The sequence below is a fragment of the Physeter macrocephalus genome, chromosome 13, assembly GCF_002837175.3.
Source record: "Physeter macrocephalus isolate SW-GA chromosome 13, ASM283717v5, whole genome shotgun sequence".
Classification (NCBI taxonomy): Eukaryota; Metazoa; Chordata; class Mammalia; order Artiodactyla; family Physeteridae; genus Physeter; species Physeter macrocephalus.
This window is the reverse complement of record NC_041226.1, coordinates 78,268,530-78,289,380: the sequence shown is the minus strand read 5'-3', so window position 1 is coordinate 78,289,380 and position 20,851 is coordinate 78,268,530. Positions and strand designations below refer to the sequence as shown.

The 20,851-nt window shown below is 39.2% G+C and overlaps 1 protein-coding gene across 1 annotated transcript in view; it reads right to left on the bottom strand.

The window, feature by feature from the left end:
* The window catches only part of MYO16 (myosin XVI), a 432,588-nt gene that overhangs the window by 181,423 nt on the left and 230,314 nt on the right, over nucleotides 1–20,851 (bottom strand). Inside the window, exons 18-20 of the mRNA XM_024123222.3 lie at nucleotides 19,377–19,494; nucleotides 18,560–18,631; nucleotides 15,937–16,078 (exon numbers count right to left, since the gene is read on the bottom strand). Of these exons, the coding sequence (XP_023978990.2) occupies nucleotides 15,937–16,078; nucleotides 18,560–18,631; nucleotides 19,377–19,494 (332 nt within the window). The remainder of the gene's footprint in view (nucleotides 1–15,936; nucleotides 16,079–18,559; nucleotides 18,632–19,376; nucleotides 19,495–20,851) is intronic.

The window sequence follows — 20,851 nt, the reverse complement described above, 5'->3', positions numbered from 1 at the left end:
TTGAGCAATCTGGCTGTCCAGACACACTGCCCTGGGGCCCAGATGGCCTTGCACGGAGGTTAGTGGTGCAACGTCCCTGGAGAAGTTGGGCTATGCTATGGCGTTTGCAAGCTCTACTACCAATGCGCTGAAGAATTTGGTTAAAATAAGCTTTGCCTGTAATCGGCAAAGCGCACTCATCGTGGTGGCTACCTCTGCCCAATCCACAGCTTAGCTGACTCTGGAAGGGTCTTCTCTAGTCTTAGAGGAACTTGGGATGGAGGCGTGGCTCCAGGATTGCGTATTTTCAGAAGTCCCTGCCTTTTATTCTTTGACGGAAGAAAGTACCTGAGACTTAGCATTTTCTGAAAACACCTCAGAAATTAGGGAAGAAGTCTGCAGTTGCCGACAAGCTTCATTAGAAGCTGGGTGACAGGCGGGGCTAGTGGTTACCAAAGCAGCCCTCTGCGTCCATCTATCCCATGGCATCGGGCACACCAACGTTGCTCTTAAACCCGTCCTCCTTTGTATTTTTCCCCCCACTGGAAACACAAGTTAGGAAGTTAAAGCCCGGAGACCCCTTGAAGTGAAAACTGTAGCTAATTAGCCCGGATGTGCACAGAAATCCTGGCATGAGGGTGAAGACCAGAACTAATGTTATTGATGCAGTATCATATAAAGCCACTCCCAATTGCTGGTCTTATAAACAAAGCTAGTTCTGACCTACAGAGAAACCAGGAAGGAAGCCCTCTCTAGGGATAGTAAGAGCACAAATAAACAAAAAATCACTTAAACCCTTCCTATCAGTGAAAGCTACAACTCACAGCTGAAAAGCACCAATACTTAGTACTTTTAATAAACATATGTCCTTATTCACTACCAGCTGCTTTTACAACAGTGAGATATATATATATATATATATTTATATTTATATATATATACACACATATACATATTGTTAACAAAAGCATCTTTCGAAACAAGAATAACCTGCCACATACTTTACTTCTTTCAAACCACAGTGATATTTAGTTTATATGAACTCTTACTTTCCTAGTCTGAAATAACCCTCATCTGAGAACAATGCAGACCACTGAACTAATTTACGACCTCACTGCTCCTCCTAAGTATTCTGCGGTCGTTAAAAGCAATAGTTATGAAGATTAGATAGAAATATGGATAAATAGTTACCACAGTGAAAAACTCCAGAAGCAAAACTGTATGTATGTGCAGCAACCGGACCCCTCACATGTTGCTGGTCGCAGCTTAAGTCTGAAATGCGGAACCTGGTCTGACCTCGTCTACTAAAGCTTAATGCACATCTACTGAATGACCTAGAAATCCCACTCCGGGCAGGTATCCAGGGCAATGAGCGCCTGTCCCCTAGAAGTCATGCATGGGAACATACATGGCTTCTTATCTACAGAACCCCAAACTGGAGACAACCAAGGTGCCCATCCGTAGTTGAATACGGAACTAACTGGTGGTATGTCCATGCACGTTTTTACAAAGGAACACTACTTGGAAGTAGAATAAGGGTGGGTTACTGCTGCACGCAACGTCGTAGATGCATCTCACGTAAGTAACGTTCAGCAAAGGAAGCCAGACGTGAACCAGTGGGCGGAGGAAAAGTCCGCACCTCGCTCTGTGGGGGGGTGATGTGCCAGGCTGCATACGTAACATCCGCTGAACTCCACAGGATATGTGCACTTCAGCCTTGTTAGCCCTCGATAAAACAGTAAGAAAATGGTGCGCTCACTAGGATCACAACTATGCACAGGGACAGAGAGATCTGGGGTTGAATGTTTGTTAAACGAGAAGCACGCACACGCATGCTTACTTTGGTACTGCCCCGTCCGCCATGATGTTAGAATAGTGACCCTCCCTACGGTTGGCCTTGGCTCCTACAAGAGGCTCAAGCTTCATTTATTAATCTAAAGACATGAGTAGGAACGAAAATTACAAGCAAGATGTTTGAGTGACCCTGAGGTTGAGATGGAAATACGTTCTTCTAGCAGTTGAATATAATCACAGCAGTGTTTCTGCCGCTCTTGTTTCCATTTGTGTCTGAGATTTGTATCTAACCTCCTCCCGCGTCTGCTGACTCTTTGAAAGCAGAGTTGTATCTCTTGGGGATGCCTTCAGACTAGTGCCCTTCGTCCCTCCAACAAAAATAAAGAGGAGTAAGTTCCTGTGTTCAACCAACTCTCTGGATAAGTGAGTCGGAGAGAAGCTAGAGGGAGGTTCCCTCTTACTGATGTATGTAGGTGTAAGGAGGGCTGATGGATTTCCTTCAGGGACACATCAACCAAAGAAGCACACCATGCCTGAAAGGTATTCAAAGAAGAAAAACAAAGCAACGCCGTGAAATCAACTCAGCTGTAGGTTACTTGTGCATTATCCTTGCTGTTTCAAAGTCAGGGACCAACCATATTCTATATACCAAACAATAACAAGCGGTGCTTCATCCATATGCCTCTAATCTAGGATCCTGTATCACCGCTTTTGAACGACCCTTTGTAAATTGTCAACTGTCAAAATAAAAACCTATAGGAAGATGCGGGAATTCTGTAGCTTATTTGTCTTTCCCAGGAAATGTATATTTCAGTCTCATATCAAGCAGATACGTCTCCTTTCCTTTTGGTCTGTGTCAGTTGGTAGATGACTGCAAGACGAAATACAACAGCAGGATTCAGAACTCAGATCAGGTTGACCCCGAGGGTTTGGGAGATCCGTGCCACCTGATCCAAAGGATCCATGTGCATCAAATAGAGGACAGGCTTGGAAGAAGAGTGAACTCTGAAGGCGCATTTGAAGGTCATGTTTTGGCTTTAGACAAGCCCGAGGTTCACAGGGGAGATTGTGAGTCAAGGTATATGGCCAAGGTCAGGCAGGGGATGCTCTGGATAGACGCAGGGAAACTCAAAAGGTATAGAACCCAATTGGGTGGGTCTGGTTTGGAAGGCAGAGTAAAGGCAGGCTCCCACAGGGGTGGGTAATCCGGGTAGGGTGGGTGGGAGTAGTTTTCAGGATGCTATCAAAGTACTCCATCTGCAGTTTCTGCGATCTTTGCAGAAAAGGGATGATTACTAATTATGGGGAGGGAGTGCCCCCTACGTGTGAAAGCCCTATGTGAACGGGTGGACAAGTGCTGGCAGGCACGTGCTATTCTGCAGAGAAAGCCAGCCATGCATTGCCACAAATACTTGTGGATGAGGCCTGCAACACAGGCAAAAGTCTTGACCCTCCCTGGAGCTCCTGACCTTCTCTGGAGCTTGGTCTTGTTAGGCTAGAGCCACTGGAAGAGGTGAACTAATCCAGGCACGGCTGTGAGAATTTGCAGGTGTGATCTGATCTGCAGCCTCTAAATGTTACCTATTAATAGTGGTACTACCAGTTCTACTAAGGCTCAAGGATCCATTGAATCTGATGCGTTTTCGCATAACTTGTGTTGGAGGGGGCTGACTCAGAGTTCGCCCCCGGCATAAAGCAGTGAGCCACCAGGTATGTGGATGGGACTGACACCTTCCAAAATGCCCTGACCAGGAATCATAGACACACAGGTCCTGAAAGCAAAACCAAGCCAGAGAGATAAGCCAAGGCTCCATGTGTAGGTAAATGAAATGTGATTATCACAGTTTCAGAGACTGAGAAAGTTAATATTCACAAGACATAAATGTCTTACTAACAATTTCATTAATGTTGTGTCAGGCTCAGAATAGAAATCCAGGTCTCTTGATTTCTATCACCCTTTTAACAAATTAAAACCCAGCTAAAAGATAAAGTTGTTGTAGTCATAAATTAACTACCGTGTACTTGAACATACATACACACGCACAAAACATGAGATCTACCTATCATTTCAACCCACTAGTTGTAAACTACAGTAAAAAGTGCTGTGTCATTTTTCACTTATCATGCTTTTCTTTTTCTTCACCAGCTTCACTAAGATTTAATTACATACAATATTGTGTAAGTTTAAGGTATACACTCTGCTGATTTGCTCCACAACTGCAAAATTATCATGCTTTTCTTAATAGGGTTCCTTTTCTCCCTTCATAATAATTCTCTTTGAATACACCACCCTCCTCCCCTTTTTATGAGGTTTCTGCTATTTAAGATTTTAAAGAGCACTTCAGGATACCTTTGCAATTTAATAGTAAGGTTTGAAAATCATAAATTCTTATTACCAAAGGTTTGTGACTTTACTGCCCCCCAGAAGATGATGGAGAGAGAGTGTGAAAGTGCTGGGATGGGAGATCATCTCAGAATCCCTCAAACCACCTATGAAATGGACACCTGTCTTTCCAGCAATCACCTTCAAGTGTATGTGCTCACAACTTGAGGCTCAAAGTTAAATTAATGAGATGGTGACTTGTAGCAAGTGGATATTGCTGGGTAACCAGCCACCCCAAAACTCAGTGCCCCAAAACATCAAGTACTTATTATGGTTCTAAGTCCTTTTGTCAGCGAGGGTGGCCTGGCGGGAGGTTGGCAGGTCCAGGATAACCTCCTCCGCTAAATGCCTTGGGGTTGGCCGGCTCTTGGCTGGCTAACAGCGCCTCTCACTATCCATAGGAGAGCCCGGGCTTATGCGCGAGTGGCACTGACCGGGATCTTAGACTAGGGCAAGGCCTTAGAGCTGCCACATCATCATTTCTGCTGTATCCTCTCGGCTACAGCAAGTCACAGGGCAGCTCCAATTCGAAGGAAGTGAAAACAGACCTAAACTCTTGATAAGAGAAGCGTCAAAGCTGTATTGGACAGGGCATGGATGCAGAGAATAAGCAGCTGGGGCCATTTTTGCAATCTACCAACACTTCTTCACTTGAGAGTGGCTTTTAACTACTTTATTTATTAGCTCACTCACCTTTTGAAGGGATATGTACTGAGCACCTACTTTTGCAAAGCACTCTGCCGGGTGCTAGAGACACAGATACAAAGAACAGTGGACAATCGTACCCTCAGGGACATGTCGATATATAGATATGTTAAACTTTAAATAATAATTTTGGGGGGAAATAAAGAAACCATTTATATTTTTTAAAGGTAGCTTTAAAACTATGCTTTTTAAAATCATTTTCTGACCGTTTCAATGTGGGAGACATTTTTGGAAAAACTCAGGTTTCAAGTCTGACATAGTGGGGTTCATACTCCAAATCTACCACTTCTTCCTGGCTGTGTGACTTGGGCCAATTACTCAACCTCTCTGAACTCCGGTTTCCTTATCTGAAGAGAGGAGACAATAATTTCTTCCTCATGCTAATGTCAACATTAAATGTAATAATCTCCAGCTCAAAGCCCGGCTCACTTACAGGTAACATCCAGTAAACAATAACCACAATAAATGCACCTTCCCCACTTCTCCCTTCTGCTTGGAAAATGATTTTTTTTTTTTTTTTTTTAGAATTTTAAGTCTTTTGAACCTTCATTGAGTTTTTTTTTTTTTTTTTCTTTTTTTTGGTATGCGGGCCTCCCTCTGCTGTGGCCTCCCCTGCTGCGGAGCACAGGCTCCGGACGCGCAGGCTCAGCGGCCACGGCTCACGGGCCCAGCCGCTCCGCGGCATGCGGGATCTTCCCGGACCGGGGCACGAACCCGTGTCCCCTGCATCGGCAGGCAGGCTCTCAACCACCGCGCCACCAGGGAAGCCCGGAAAATGTATTTTTGATAAGACTGTACGTGAAGAGAGAAAAGTTAAAAGCATGCAGCTGACAAAAACTAAAAATGTCCTTTCGTTGAAAAGCCCATCCTTCTCAATGAGAAAATTATATTAGGAAAAGGCAAACGATATTTAAATTGTGGGACTGACATTTCCTTCCTGGTGTTTTCTTCAGGGAGCAGCAGGGTCACCAAGACCCAGAATGGGACACCCTGCTCTCATCTCTGAGCTGCATGGCGGCGTTATTTATTTTGGCAGAACTGCCACTACACTCAAATGACAGGCACAGAGGAGCATAATAAATACAGATTTGGTTAACTCTATTCAGCAGGGCAGGGTATCAGGGGGTTGAAAAGAGACCAAATGCATTTCCCCAGTGAGAAATGAAACAAGAGCATGGGCACGGCCAGCAATGCGATGAATTTTATCCTTTGTATAAAATATACAAGCTTTAGCCTCTGCACTCTTGGCTCAAGAAAGAGCTAGAGAAGAATGCTCGCGGGTTTGTATTAGCCTTATAAATCACTGAATTTCTTACACACTATACTGAATCTATTTGCCTCTCAAATAATATTTGCAAATCGCATAATAGCCATTATCAAAAAGGAAAAACACTACTGTTTGATACTAAAAATGCCATATTCTCATAGATCTGAAAGAAATCTCTTTTTTTCCTCCCATCGCCTAAAAACATGCACTTAAGGGAAAAATACGTAGCTCTTCATTGGTTCAATAAGCTGCACTATTCTTCAAACAATTTATCACATTATCATGATTAATATTTATATTTAACCATTATTGTGTCCATAGTACGTGGTAATTTTTATAATAAGGGTGGTAAATTTTTAACCATCATTTTGTATTTATTATGTAATATTTAATTTTTGAGTAATATAATATACATGCTACTTTGGTAAACCACTCATATTTCTTATTTCTCTGGATCCTTCTATTTGAAAAAAAAGTATCTCACAAAAAAATGAAAAGCAAATGTGCAATTACAGAGAAAAGGTTCTTAGCTCTTTAGGAAATCATTACACATATGGGTGTTTTGGTAACGAAATGAAGCAGAAGGAGAATTATTTAGAAAAAAGCAGGTTTTGTCTTAGATATTTTGCTAAACTGTGTAGTTTTGGTTGTCATGACAATAAGCACCATGATTTAAATGTCTATGCAGAAATAGAAGTCACTCGTACCATATTCATAAGAATCAAAGAAATATCATTATTTAATGGGAAAAAGTTCCCCAATTTGGATGAAGGAGGGAAAAACATGGTGTGCAACAATTATTTTTCTGACAAACTGCTTGTTATTTCATCTCTGAAACAAAAATAAAGACAAAATATTTAGAACTAAACAAACAAAGGAAGTGCTACATATAAATCACCTGGAATGCACTAAGAGGTACTCAGGAGATACTTTACAGGCTCAGGGTCAACATAATCATCAGAAAGTATGAAACAAACATTCCAGTCAGGAAGTCAGAAAAAAAAAAAGGAGAAAATTTCAAAGAAAGTCAAAATAGGGTATCCTAAAACTGCAGAGCTTAGTAAAAATAAATAACATAAACATGAGAAATGACAACAAGAAAAATAAATTGATTTTTGAAAAGAAATAATTCTTACAGGCAAATTTCAGGCAAGATTTACCAATGATACTGGAGCAAAGGCATAAATAAAGAATGTCAGGAATGTAAAGTTGTCAAACTAGAATTATAAGAGATATTGATTGGAGGATTATAAATAAAACAAAACTGTGATTTAGTTGAATACATTTAAAATCTTAAAGTGGACGACTGTCTAGAATATATATGACTTTAAAAAGAAAGAAAATAATCGGATTAGACCTATAAATTTTAGAATAGTATTCATAGGTGAATTCTCCCTTCACCTCCCCAAAACTTTTTAGGGAGAATTCCACCAGGCATTCAAGGCATTTATCATCTTCATTTAACACAAACCATTTTAGAAGAGAAGAAAAACAGAATTGCTCTCAGCTTACTCTTAAACATAGAAGTAATAGCAAAAGACTGTATAACAAATAAATAAAATCTTATCTCACTAATGAAAATAAATGCAAACATCCATAATAATGACTAGAAAATTGAATTTAGTTCATCATTACCAAATAGGGTTTACACCAAAAATGAAGAATTATTCGACATCAAAAAACATACATCAATGAAATTTGCCCCATAAGCTAAGAAAAGGAGAAATAATCTTAATAGATAAAAGAAAAACATTCAATGAAACAGCATCCATCTATGGTTGACAACATTTAGCAAAGATTATCTACTGGAACTCTACATAAACAGATTACTTACTGACAAATATTTAGAGGTATTACATTAATTGGGAAACAAGACAAGAATATCTACTATCACCGCAAATTTTCAACATTGTACTGGCACTGCTAGCCAACGCAATAAAATAAGAAGAAATAGAAGACATAAATGACAAGGAAGACAAAAAAGATAATTATGATCATTTACATTATGATATTCCACAGGAAAATTATTAGAACTAATAAGAAAAGTCAGCAGGGTTTCCTGATATAAGATCAACATATGAAACTCAAGATTGAGTATCCCAATAAACAAATTAAAATGTAATAGAAAAATAGCACTCATCATAGCAAGAGAAAGTACAAAGTACTTAGAAAATAATCAAATAGAAGTGTGCAAGAAATTGATAGAAAAAAACACAAACATATTTAAGAAATAAAAGAATGGATGCAGAAAGAAACATAGATCATATTTATGGAAGCAAAGAATCAACAGTCTAAAAAGGCCAATTCTCCCCAAATTAATCTATAAATGTAGTTCTCATCAAAATCTCAAATGAATTTCTTTTATGGACTAAGTCAAAATGACTATAAAATTCACATGCAAAAATAAAGATCCAGAGATAACCAAAACAAATAAGAAAAATAAAAACTTATTATGAGAATTTATTAAAACAATATATTATTGATACAGTTTTAGTCAAATAGATTAAACGTCAGGAGGAGGTGAAAAAGAATTTCTAATAAATGGGATAGGGATAGTTGAATATCCATCTAAAATATAACATTATATCAATTTCTCATATAAACAAAAATAAATTCCCGATGTATTGAAAATCTAAAGGTTTAGGAAAAAATGTAAGATGACCTTGGAATAGGAAAAGAATGTCTATGGTAAGTCCCTAAAGTCAGGTCATTGTATATAACTGAACAAATATCACCGTACACATATGAGCACATCACCACCGGGCAGTGTAGAATCTGCATTGCCATGTACAACCTCACTTGTAATCAGGGAAATGCAAATTAATATTCTCCCCACAATTCTGCTACTAAATATATACCCCAGGGATAATTCTAAGCATATATCTCAGGATGTGACACTGTAATTGAAATGAAAACAGACATAAGTGTCCATCTAAGAGGAAACAGATGAGGATATTGTGGTTTCTCTTCAGAGGAATTAGTGCAGCAGTTACAAAGAATTCATTAGCTCATTACGTATTAATATAGTTAAATCTCAAAAACTATGTGGAGTTAAAAAGGGAAGTACAGCGTACAATGTACTCCACGATAGCATTTATTTAATTCTTTAATGACTCACAGTGGTAATATACTCGTTATGAAACACCAACATCTAGATTAATTTTTAAAACTGTGGAAAAATTTACACAGAATTGATGATATTGTTGTCTCTGGGCAGGAAGGAGAGGAATCGACTTATGTAGATAAACAAAAGTAACTTCAGCTTTTAGCTGCAATTTTCTATTTCTTTTGCATTAAAAGAAATCGGAAGCAAAAGTGACAAATGTTAATCGTGTTAGATAATAGGTAAGACTTGCCTATAACCCTTTGTACTCTTCTTGATTATTAAATCTTTCACCCCCCCCAAATACAGTTAATGAAGAAAGATATCACACAATAAATGGAAAAAAATTGAATGTCTATTTTCATTTGCTCACAAATGCACAGCAGCTGTTTTAGTATTTCTATAAGGCATTTGGGAATTAATGATATAAATTCATTTATTAAGAATTAAGTACTTTACATTATAATCAATAAGGCAATGTACAAAATATCATTTTACCAACTCTTAATTACGTATGGACTGTTGGTATAAATTTTTAGATTATCTTTCTTTTTGTCTTGTAATATCCATCAAAGAACTTAAATCTTTATAATCATTTTAGTAAAGTGCTAAGGGGGAAAGTTGAAACTAATAAGTAAATATTTGGGTTTTAATCAGATTTATTTACACAGATTTATTTACTCCTCAGGTTTCACTTGGTACTTTTGTGTCTGAAATGAGGACAGATAATCCCCATGACCTTTTTCGAACTTTTAATAACAGTTTATAAAATATATATCGAATGAGAGACAGAGGATGAGATTTTACTTAGGATTCTCAAGTGATGTTAAATATATCGTATGCTCAGATGTTTTCTTTGGGAAATTAATTTCCAATTTTCTTATCAAAATAACAGTGAAAAAAACATTTAATTTCTAGACATTTTCTCCACACTTCACTTTCTTATCACCCGGTTTACCATTTAGATAGTTTCTTATCCTACTGCAGCCCCTAAAATCCTGAGGAGCATTACAAACTCTCCCTCACTGCGATTCCTTGAGTGGACTGGGAGAGCGGTGTGTGGTTCGGCAAAAGTATTTAATTTTGATATCCCTCTGCTTTGCAGTGGTCACAGAGCCCCACTGAGCCCCGCCCTGAATTAACGAGAATTCATACAGACCAGCTAGTCAGTGATGCGGACAGTCGCAGGGAGTAAAAAATACCTAAATCTGGAGTTAGGTGACAAGTACACAAGTTCCATTACAGATTTGGCAGGGCGGGGTCGGGGGTAGGGGCATGCAGACATCTGACAAATCGCGTGGCTTCTTTTCAATAAAATCTTTCCTCACTGTCTGACTCAGGAAGGAGGGAAACACTGCTCACCTTAACCCTTCCTGTTGGAGAGAATGACGGTGAGCCCTCAACTAAGGCGAAGGTGACCATCTATAAGGAAGCAGGGTGGGATTCGGGTTGGGGGGCTTAAGCGCTTAGGTCGTTTTGAGAATTTCAAGTCCCAATAATGGGCGATTTTCATCACCTGGGATGCGCCCAATGACTGCCACCATTGGAGGAGATTAATCCTCAAATTTGCAACTCAAAGAGTTAACCTGACGGACCTCATTTCCTTGCAAAAGAGAAAACAAATTATACTTTTGTAAGAACCATTTAGAACTATTTGTGGCTACAACCTAGTCCCTTTAAAAAGTCATAGATGGCATCTGACTTTTTTTAAAAAGCCTTTTGGTTAAATAATTTAAGAAGAAAATAATCACACACACACACACACACACACACACACACACACACACACACACACACATATCCTTGATTTGCATTTCAGGCTTTTTCATCCTGGGAAATACGAGATGGTACAGAAATCATGACAAATCCCCCTGCACAAAAAGCAAAAACCACCTATAGATGGAATTCAAAAACTGTCCTAAGATGCTAGGTAAAGTATTATAGGTGATCTATGCAAACGGTGTAGGTATAAACCATAATCCAGGAAATATTTTTGACGGTTTGCCTGCAGTGCAGAGGACGATGCTCCATCTTCAGGCCCCTAGAGCTTCATACGCTAAGATACTGACCTCCTGTCTCTAATGGATGAGATCCTTGACAAATTCTCGGTTAGAGCTGCAAATCTAATCCGCTGAAAATAATCTTAAAAAGATTAACATTCTTATTGTCATATTAGTGTAGTAAAAATTATTACGTTACTCATCTATCAGGTGGTATCTCAGTGTAGGTTTTTAAAAATCAAAGATTTTATCTAAAATTAAAAAGACAATTTTCTATTTAAGAAAAGGTCAACAACAAAATAGTTACAAAAAAAAATAATTTGACTTAAAAAACCTCAAGAACTACCAGGGGACCATGAACCACATTGGCGGTATTATTTCAGAATTTATTAACTTGTTTAATCAACAAATTGAGAAGTTAATACAGTCCAGGAACATTTATTTCTTTGAGGGGAGAGTCTGTAAGTCCCCCAAATTATATGGAAAACTGTGTGTGAGTTTATGCCATACATCAGATTCTCAAATTGGACTTTGACCTAAAAAAAGGTCCAAATACATTATAACATTCCGTAAGTACATTAAGTGCTACCTGATTGCATCAATAAGAAACAAATGGAAATCATAAGAAACTTGTATATCATTTCAATATAATATACAGCAAAACACTCTCTTCTGTTTAAAATCCTTGGAAATTCAACAAACGTGCATACACACCACTAACTATTCATAACTAATAGTATACAGACTGAATTCTCAGTAGAACAAAACTAAGGAGAATTCCCAAATGAAAACTTAAGCCATAAATCCCCTTAACCCGGCTAATTCACCTTACATTCATTTCAGAGCATCAAGGTAGAGATCAGCCTTCTCTGCCATTCAGGAAGGCAGTATTTAGACCAGATACAGACTACCCAACAGATTAAACCAGCCTCAGATTCTTCAAGGCTATCCTTACTTTTTCCCTGTATGAAACATTTGTTGCCTCTAATTAAGAGCGAATAGCAAGTCTCACCTATGAAGAAGTGCCATTTTTCTGAATATGAATAGGAAATTGATTGTTCCGATCTTAGTGCCGATTCGCTACATGCATTTTGATGCATCTGATGCTGTCAGATGCTGGAGAGGACCGTGCTCGCCTGACGCCCCGATGGGACCTTAAATTCACATCCTACTGCACATGCACTTTTGTCTCATTTCAGAGAGTGAGTTGTCAGTTGTGAGACATCAGGCACCACTATTAACATCTCCATCCTTTACGATGACTCAGCCAGACTGCTGTGGAACACCCGCGCCACGTGGCAATAAGCTGATGGAAATCTTTCTGGATGCCTAGGACATTCCATACTGACTTACAAAATCATTTTCTTATAATTAAACCATGTGAATTTAGAAACAGGATAAGATGCCAAAAATATCTGACTGATGATTTCAGGAATTAAATCACTGCATCGATATGCGAATTTTAAAACAAAACTACCCAGCAGTGTACATGAGTAGCGGCATTCGTATTCTTAAAGAACAAATTATTTCCTTTATCTGCTATTCTCCAAACAACCGAGATTACCGAAGCAACAGAAAACGAAGAGGCTGGACTGTATCTAGGGTTTCTACCACGGCCTCCTTCTGCATTTTTTCTCAGTCCTCATTTCTCCACAATAAATGGCCATAAACTGGGGAGCCTTCTTTCCAGTCACGACCACGAAGATTTTACCGTAGCAAAACCACTCTGGTTGTGTCAGGCACTGTGCCGACAGCCTTGTGTGACCTCTTTTATTCTCAGATAGTCCTGGAACCCAACCAAAGTTCTTGCAATCAGGTGCCATCCAAAGGAACGGGCTTGGACACAGGAGAACTCAGGATAAAAATGAGTTGAAATTAATCGTAGGGTTTGGTATCTGAAGACAGTTGGAGAACTCTCCCAAAGTTTCCATAATTCATTGAAGCGGAATGTAATTAATCATAAATTACTAACATGTTTATGTTTAGCTCAACTAAAATATCAAAAGAATGTAATATAGTATAAGCATATGTAAGACCCCGAAGGCTCAGTGACAAACAAAAAAAATCTCCATATGTATGCTTGAAACTCAGTTTATTTACTGCATTATATTTGCAAGCCAAATTGTGCTCTCCAAAAATGTGGATTTCAGATCATGCAGCCATCAGTGAATAAATGAATGAATGAATAAATAAAGTATATCTCCAATACCCCTCTAGCGAGTTACCTCCTAAACTTCATCTATTTCAGTCTACTTATTGTTAGGGTGCTTCTATGATAAAAAGGGGATGGTTCCATAGGTTGTATTTCTCAGGTGTCCCCGTATATATAAACCATTGCAGTCAGAACTCATGATGAAAATGAGTTAAAATAAACTGTAGGTTTCTGTGTCTGAAGGCATTTGGAGACGTCTCCCGAAGTTTCCACAACCCCTCTGCCTGTCCAAGACTCTCTTAACTTACAGGTGCCTCTGCAATAGGCAAGTTTACACCAAAAATCTACTGAACATCTCGATTCAGGAAAAATAATAATTTCAAATTTAACACTGATAATTCAATCCTGGGAATGTAAGTGCAGCAATTCTGAAACAGGTCCAATTTTAGGAGATGCAAAAATTATTTATCATTTGAACATTTTTAAGTTATTATTATTTGCTACACCTTAGTAAGAATCTCTATCTCTTTTCACAATCACAAGGATGATAAACCTATTTGGAATCCAGGTAGAAGAACTAGAATTTTTTAAAATGTGTAACATTATTTATATTGTACCTATTTTGCTATAATCCAGAAAATGAACCCAGCATTCTAAGAACAAACATGTCATCTGCTTAAATTTCACTTGTCTTCTTTTTATAACTTGTTAGAGTATATCTTATTTATATTTATTCTCTCTTGCAAATTTTACAAAAATTACGTAGTGTGAAAAATATTTCCCATCAACATCAAGGGTGCCTGCCCATGTTAATCATAGGAATATATATATTTTTTAATATAACCTTTTCTAACACAATTATAAAATTTCCAAAAGAAATTGGGGATTCATAAACAATAAAAGCCTATTCTAAGTTTATCCAAATTTTGAGACTTCTCTGTGACTTAGGAAATGGGTCTGGAAATCTGCAAATCTTTAAGCTTTCCGTGAATTTCCGTGAATGAGAAATACTGCAAACATAACCTTTCTTTGCATTATTTTTGGATTTAAATTCAGGTTTGGGTGACCCATGGGAGAAATAGAGAAGAAAAGTTATGACTCAAATGAGAAAACTGTCTTTTAGAAGTTAAACTTATGATACATTAATTCACCTCTAATTTTCCAATACTCCTTGTCCTTATTCATTTGCTTAGTAAAGAATCATAAGGACAAGACTCATATCATAAATTTGCACATTGACACAATATTCCCACTGAAAGGGAAGTAATGTGTTTTCCAAGGTTTATGTTTTCATTTCCTCTGTGTGCAGTCAAAAATCTTGACTCTGTATAAGTTTTTTCATTTATATAATTTAAGGCTCTGTAAGATTTAAATGGCAAATGGAAATTTTCTGAAAGTTTTTACGTGCAGCTGGATTTATTTGTTAATTTTTTCAATGTCAACTTCAGCAGAGCTGCCAAAGATTTTATACAAGATTAATTTGGTAGTCTTAGCCTACTAGTACTGTTCTGTGAAAAATCTTCATATTTAAAGGGAAATCACAAATTGAGAGTAAGAAATAATAAAATCCAGACTCCTCACCACATCCAATATCAATGTATATCTGCTAAAACATAGGTAACGCTATAGCGACCCTCAAGTCACAGACTATATATTGAACATGCTGATCAATGCACAGTGGATTTTTTATGTGCATATTTTAGTGAGAATTTAGGACGCCTTTGTCCTTGAAATCTTCTGAGATATCTGTATTTATTTAAGAACTTTCCCATTAATACATATTAGTCCTAATGTTTTCCAAGTAACCTCTAAAAGGAGCCGTTTTCAGGAATTTGGTGAAGTCCGTATGGACAACAAAGAAATCCTCAAGAGGTTTCATTCAAAGACCAGCGTACGTGTAAAGACTTCTGGATGCAGTTTTGCTCCCAATGGCCTGCCCTGCCCAAGGTCATTATTGGAGACAAGAATATTAACAAAGTTTTCCACTGACAAGATGCCAAGAAGATCTATCGTTTTTAGATGATCAAACAGCCCTGAAACACTACTCCTTAAAGATGACTAAGGCCAAGAGTCAAAATGGTTACCATAGAGATGCTTCATCAAATAATCCACAAAACAAGTGAAGAAATCAGGAGGAATTACCGAGCTGGAACACATCATCAAATTGTTTCTAGAGAGACATGGGCTTCTCAACGGACTGAAGTGCTTTACATATTCTTGAACTGTCTTCTTCCCAGATTTATACATTTTTTATACTTCTTGGTGATTAAAAGGCCATAGATGCCTTCAGTCCAGAGAGAATGCATTTGCGTCTCTATGCACGAGAGATGATTTGATTAATTTATCCAGGGGTGTGCGTATGGGCAGAGGGGGCTTAAATCCCTTAAAATTAGTCAATCAAATCCTTGAAGTAAAATCATCGCGCTAAAATGAAATGTTTTAACGATAGTCTAACCTATGGGGGACACGGGATTATGAAGCATCTTTAAGAGCGAGCCTAGTTAAGTCGCTATTGCGGGAATCCCCGTAATCACCAGCGTCCATCACACCTACCTGCTGGGCTCCTCTTGACTGTGAAGGTAGCAATTCACCGTATTCACCAAAAAGCTGAACAGACGACTGTACAGCGACTTGGCCAGGAGGTCCCGGTAAAATTCAGCCATCTCTACGGTGTGTCGCCGCGTGATCATCTCTCCTGGGAGAGCAGGAAGGGGAGGAGGCATAAGCACAAGACTTTCCCTTGCTCAGAAGCCACCAAGCTGTGTCCTCCTATTTATCCCTCCACATCCACGTACGTCAGAAGATGTTCAAAACATATTATGACTCTAATAAACAAAGTCTCTGCCGGTGATTACGAAAACACATTTCTCTAAAGTGAGTGCCATGCACACTTCAATCTTATTTGCTGCAAATGCTGACCACAGCTTTTGACCTCCAGGCAGGCTGCATCATCTCCTTTCAGTGAGGGAACCGACTCTTTGCAGGGCCCTCTTAACAAGCTTTCTGATAATGGCTCACTGCATTGGATACGGAGTCCTCCTCAAGGCATCTGGAAAATTAGTTATATTTTCAATATTTTCAAAGAAGTGATCCTGCTAACCAAAGTGGGGGTCAGGAGGTTGGGAGCAAGATTGGGCCTTATGGTAGAAATTTCGATGTTATTCTCAAAGAGCTGGTGATTGAAATCTTGAGTGATAACCTTTTGAGTGGCGAATAGACTAGAGAAGAAACCAAGAAAAAAATAAGTAAAGATGATTTGGGATTGAGGCTAGGCCAGCACTTATGCTGGAGAGTTGAGAGGGAGTGAGAATCTACTTCACATTCTATGGCTTCGGCCAACCTGGGTACCACTGCAACTCAACCCACAGGGAGTCCGGTAATAGGATGCTGACCATGGGAAATGAGGGCTTAGTGAGCTGTCAATCAACAGAGGCACAGGTAAAGGAGAACCGCCTCTGAGGCAAGCTGAGATCAAACAAACAAACAAAAAAGCACCAGCAGGTCGTGAAGAGTCAAGCGGCCATGAGTTCAATGCCGCTGAGATGGAACCACACGAAGTGGCGGTGAAAGCAGGTGTCACTTGCGATGTTATAGGATGGAGGTCTCTAGAGCCAACGTGATGGTGGGGTTCTCACCCACATGGCTGGGGAGTAAGGAGGGAGGCCTGGATATATTAAATTACAGATATTAATGGGGAGTTCCATGTTTCTTTAAAAAGTCATGAGGGGGATGGGGGAGGGATGGGTTGGGAGTTTGGGGTTAGCAGATGCAAATTATTACATATAGGATGGATAAACAACAAGGTCCTACTGTAGAGCACAGGGAACTCTATTCAATGTCGTGGGATAAACCATCATGGAAAAGAATATGAAAAAGAATATATATATACGTATAACTGAATCACTTTGCTGTACAGCAGAAATTACCACAACAGTGTAAACCAACGCTACTTCAATTAAAAAAAAAAAAAGCCGTGAGGAAGAATAATGCCTTTGGAGAACTTCAAGAAAGAGTATTTCTTGATGCAAGGTCACTGGTGGGAAAATGGCTGAGGATGAAGCGTAAAAGTGAGGTATGGCCCCAATAATAAAGGGCCTCTCAGGACCTCCAAAAAGGATGATATTTACTCTAAAGGAGTTGGAGTATCCTTTAAAGGCTGTTCTCCATGGATGAAAATCATATTTGCATTTCAGAAAGCTTATTCCCGAAGCAGTGCGGAAGGAAGGTAAAGCAGGATAAGGCCAGGAGAAAGACTAATCAGATTCTCTTGCCATCATCTAAGTAAAGAAAGATGGTTTAAGGGAGTGGTGATGAAATGAAGGGACGAGAGTGAGAAGAAGTATTTATGGGGTAGAACTGGCTTGTGGCTGATCTACTCAGTGCAGAAGGAGGAGGACGAAGTATCAGGAATGACTTTGGGGCAACTCAGTGGATAATGGGGAGATGCATAAAGTTTGGGAACATGGAAAGGGAACTCTTAGGGATGAGGCAGAATTTACCAGCCACATACCAAAGTATCTGCAAGTAGGGCCGCTGGGAACAGAAGGTTAAGAATAGCAGTGATTTTGAGAAAAAAAAAAAAAAATCAGATGGACGGTGAGTCCTCAAAATTACAATAAAGAGGCAGCTTGGTAAGGCAATGCTTTATAGTGGATAAGTGAAGAGCATTTAGGAAAGGCACTCTCTTGCCACTGAGTGGAGATCCTACAGCACAGAGATTCATCTCAGGAGTCAGATGGCATTAGAGTCTAATTCCAAGCATGCCATTTACTGGTGATTTCATGTCCAAAGTTATCTAGCCTCTTTGAATCTTAGTTTTCTCATTCATTAAAATGGAAATAGTTAAGCCCACCCCTTAGCAATTTGTAAGAACTAAAAATTCCAACATTTATAGCACCTGCCACAATTCCCTTCAGTTCATAAGTGCCCAATAAACGGCAGCTCTTATTCTGACTGATGAGGAAGAGGAAAAAGGATGCTCTTCACAGAAGAGGGCAGCCTGGCACCACATACACAAACGCATCCAATGTTCTAATTGAATAAATCCTCTTGGATTGATGACTTTATTGGTCTAAAAAGAGTCACTAGCTAAAAAAGGTGACCAGCTCATCAGAATGGCCTCTCAACAGTGTAAAGATTTTCACAGAGGTGAAAGGAAATGTACAGAGAAACTTACCCTTAAAATATTGGATATCAGTTGTTAAAGCAGATGCCAATTCATCCGTCGATACTTGCAACATTCCAGCCACTAAACGAAAGCATAAAGTTAATACATATTTTTGACAGCGAGAACATGGTATTTTATAATTGAGGAGTTTGTATAGACCCATTAGAAAATGTGTGTATTAAAGAAACGAAACTACCACTGCAAGCGGCAAATTCAGCTAGAGAAAGAGCTTAGAGGAATCGAAATGTTAATGAGTTCTCAGGGCTCCTGCATTAAATCACTGCAGGATTCTTTCCCTCCTGCCCTCACAAATGCCCCAGAATGCTCTTTCCCAATTCCTGGTTAAATTACTTTGATATGAGGCGAAGATAATGCTGGTCACGACAACCTGTGGTTTTTAAGGCGTTTTGAAAAAATCTGGGAGTGACTGACAAGGCAATTTCAAGGGAGAGAGAGGTTTGTGGCAAGACCTTTAAAGGGAAGTAACTGTGTTCTGTTTAAATGTTCAGCTAATAACATGCTCCCCAAATATACGAGATGGCAGAGGGGGAGGGGCGGAGAATCCTTAGAACGATATAAATAAACCCAATTATGTGCCGAAGCATCACCACTGTTACTGTGACATAAACGTACATCTCATTCATTCACATAACCAGAAAGAAGAAAGAAGACACAGTTCTTCTTTTCCCCTCCGCCACCCTCACTGAATCCCACTCCAGCAAAGAAGGGTTGATTTCCCCTGACTTTTCTGTACTGTGTCGCCATCCACTGGCCAGTCTGCAAAGCTGCACCTCAATGAGGTTACTGTTAGATCTGTCCCACTGACCTTGTTCCAGAAGCTGGAGGTCAGACACAAAGGCGGAGTCGGCCTCGGTCAGAGCAGTGAACCGAATGTCTCCAAGGTGTAACGTGGCCGCTAGAATCACACACACGTTCTCCACCTCCTACACGGTTGAGAAATAGAGGAGATGAGCGGTGCTGCTCTGAAGAAAGATTCAAAGACCAATCCTTTGAGAAACCTCCAAGTAGGTTTAAAAAATGATGTGCGTGCTATGGGGGGGCTGTGATTTTTCAGACCCAGAATGTCCCGTTAGAGAATCACCAATCTCTAGCTCAAGATCAAAATCGGGAAGCTCAGTGTTCCTTCTCGCAGCCAACTTTTCTGTTCCTTACACGGGAGACTGAGGAGGTGATGTTCTGGTATAAATGAATGGTTTCTGGATAAGCATCAGGATGAAGCATGAATGGTTGTGTAACCATGGTCTGACTGGCTGGACATCACTTATAGGGTCGGACTTCACACGTGTCCCCCCAGGGCTGGCAGAACTGTTCCCGGAGGCTAAGCCGACTGCAGGGTCACGTGGCTGCTTCCTCAGAGGGCATCAGAGTGCATCTCTTAGTTCTCTCTGTTCCGAAATAAACTGCTATTATGCTTACAGAATTTTTCATTTCTGCTGGAAAATTAATGGAGCTGTGATGAAAACATCCATGACGAAATAAACAAAATGCTAGTTTTTAAAGGTGTTTTAAGGAAAACTCAGAAAAAAAATGAATGTTAGCAGGAAGGATGAGAGTGTTTGCTGAAAGAATATCCGAGAACCTGGAACGCTGCATAAAGAAAGAAATTAGACCTCACATTTGGTTTTGGACAGTCATTTGGGGGTAAGAATAAAAAGTCAAGGAAAAGCTGTAAGTTAAAAGGTCCTTCTCCAGAATCACAAATATTTAGTGTTAGGCTGTCAATAGTAAATGGTTAAGCCTCATTTAGGGCAAGTGACATAACCTTTTAAATTCCCAGTTTCCCCATTTGTAATTTGGGAAGAAAAAGCTCCTGTCTGTGGAAGTTTTTCTATGAACAATTCTCATTTGCTTTATAAATACACAGTTGCCACAATATGGTCATTGGGACTTCTATGAATTTCCTCCAGAACTTTAGTTTTCAGGACAAGGTACAGTTTTATTACCTTAAAATGAGAGCATTGAAAAGGATAATCTGTAATTTTCAGGTATAATACTCTAGTTTGTGGCATTACTTAGAAATGTTTTTGGTAACCTCCAAATCACAAACTAGTGTCTCTAGTTGTATTCACTTGTGCTTTTGTCTGACTAACATTTTCCGAGCATCTTAAGCTACTTGACACCTCCCTCTCCACCTTTTTTTAAAAAAAATAAATCCAGTAACTCCTCATTAAATGTCCCAGTGCCCTAGGAGAGAGGTACTTCTGGATACAGACAGCAAGGCTTCGCTGTGTCCTCAAGGATCACCCAGTTCAGTGAAGTAGGCAGAGCTACGAAAAGTAG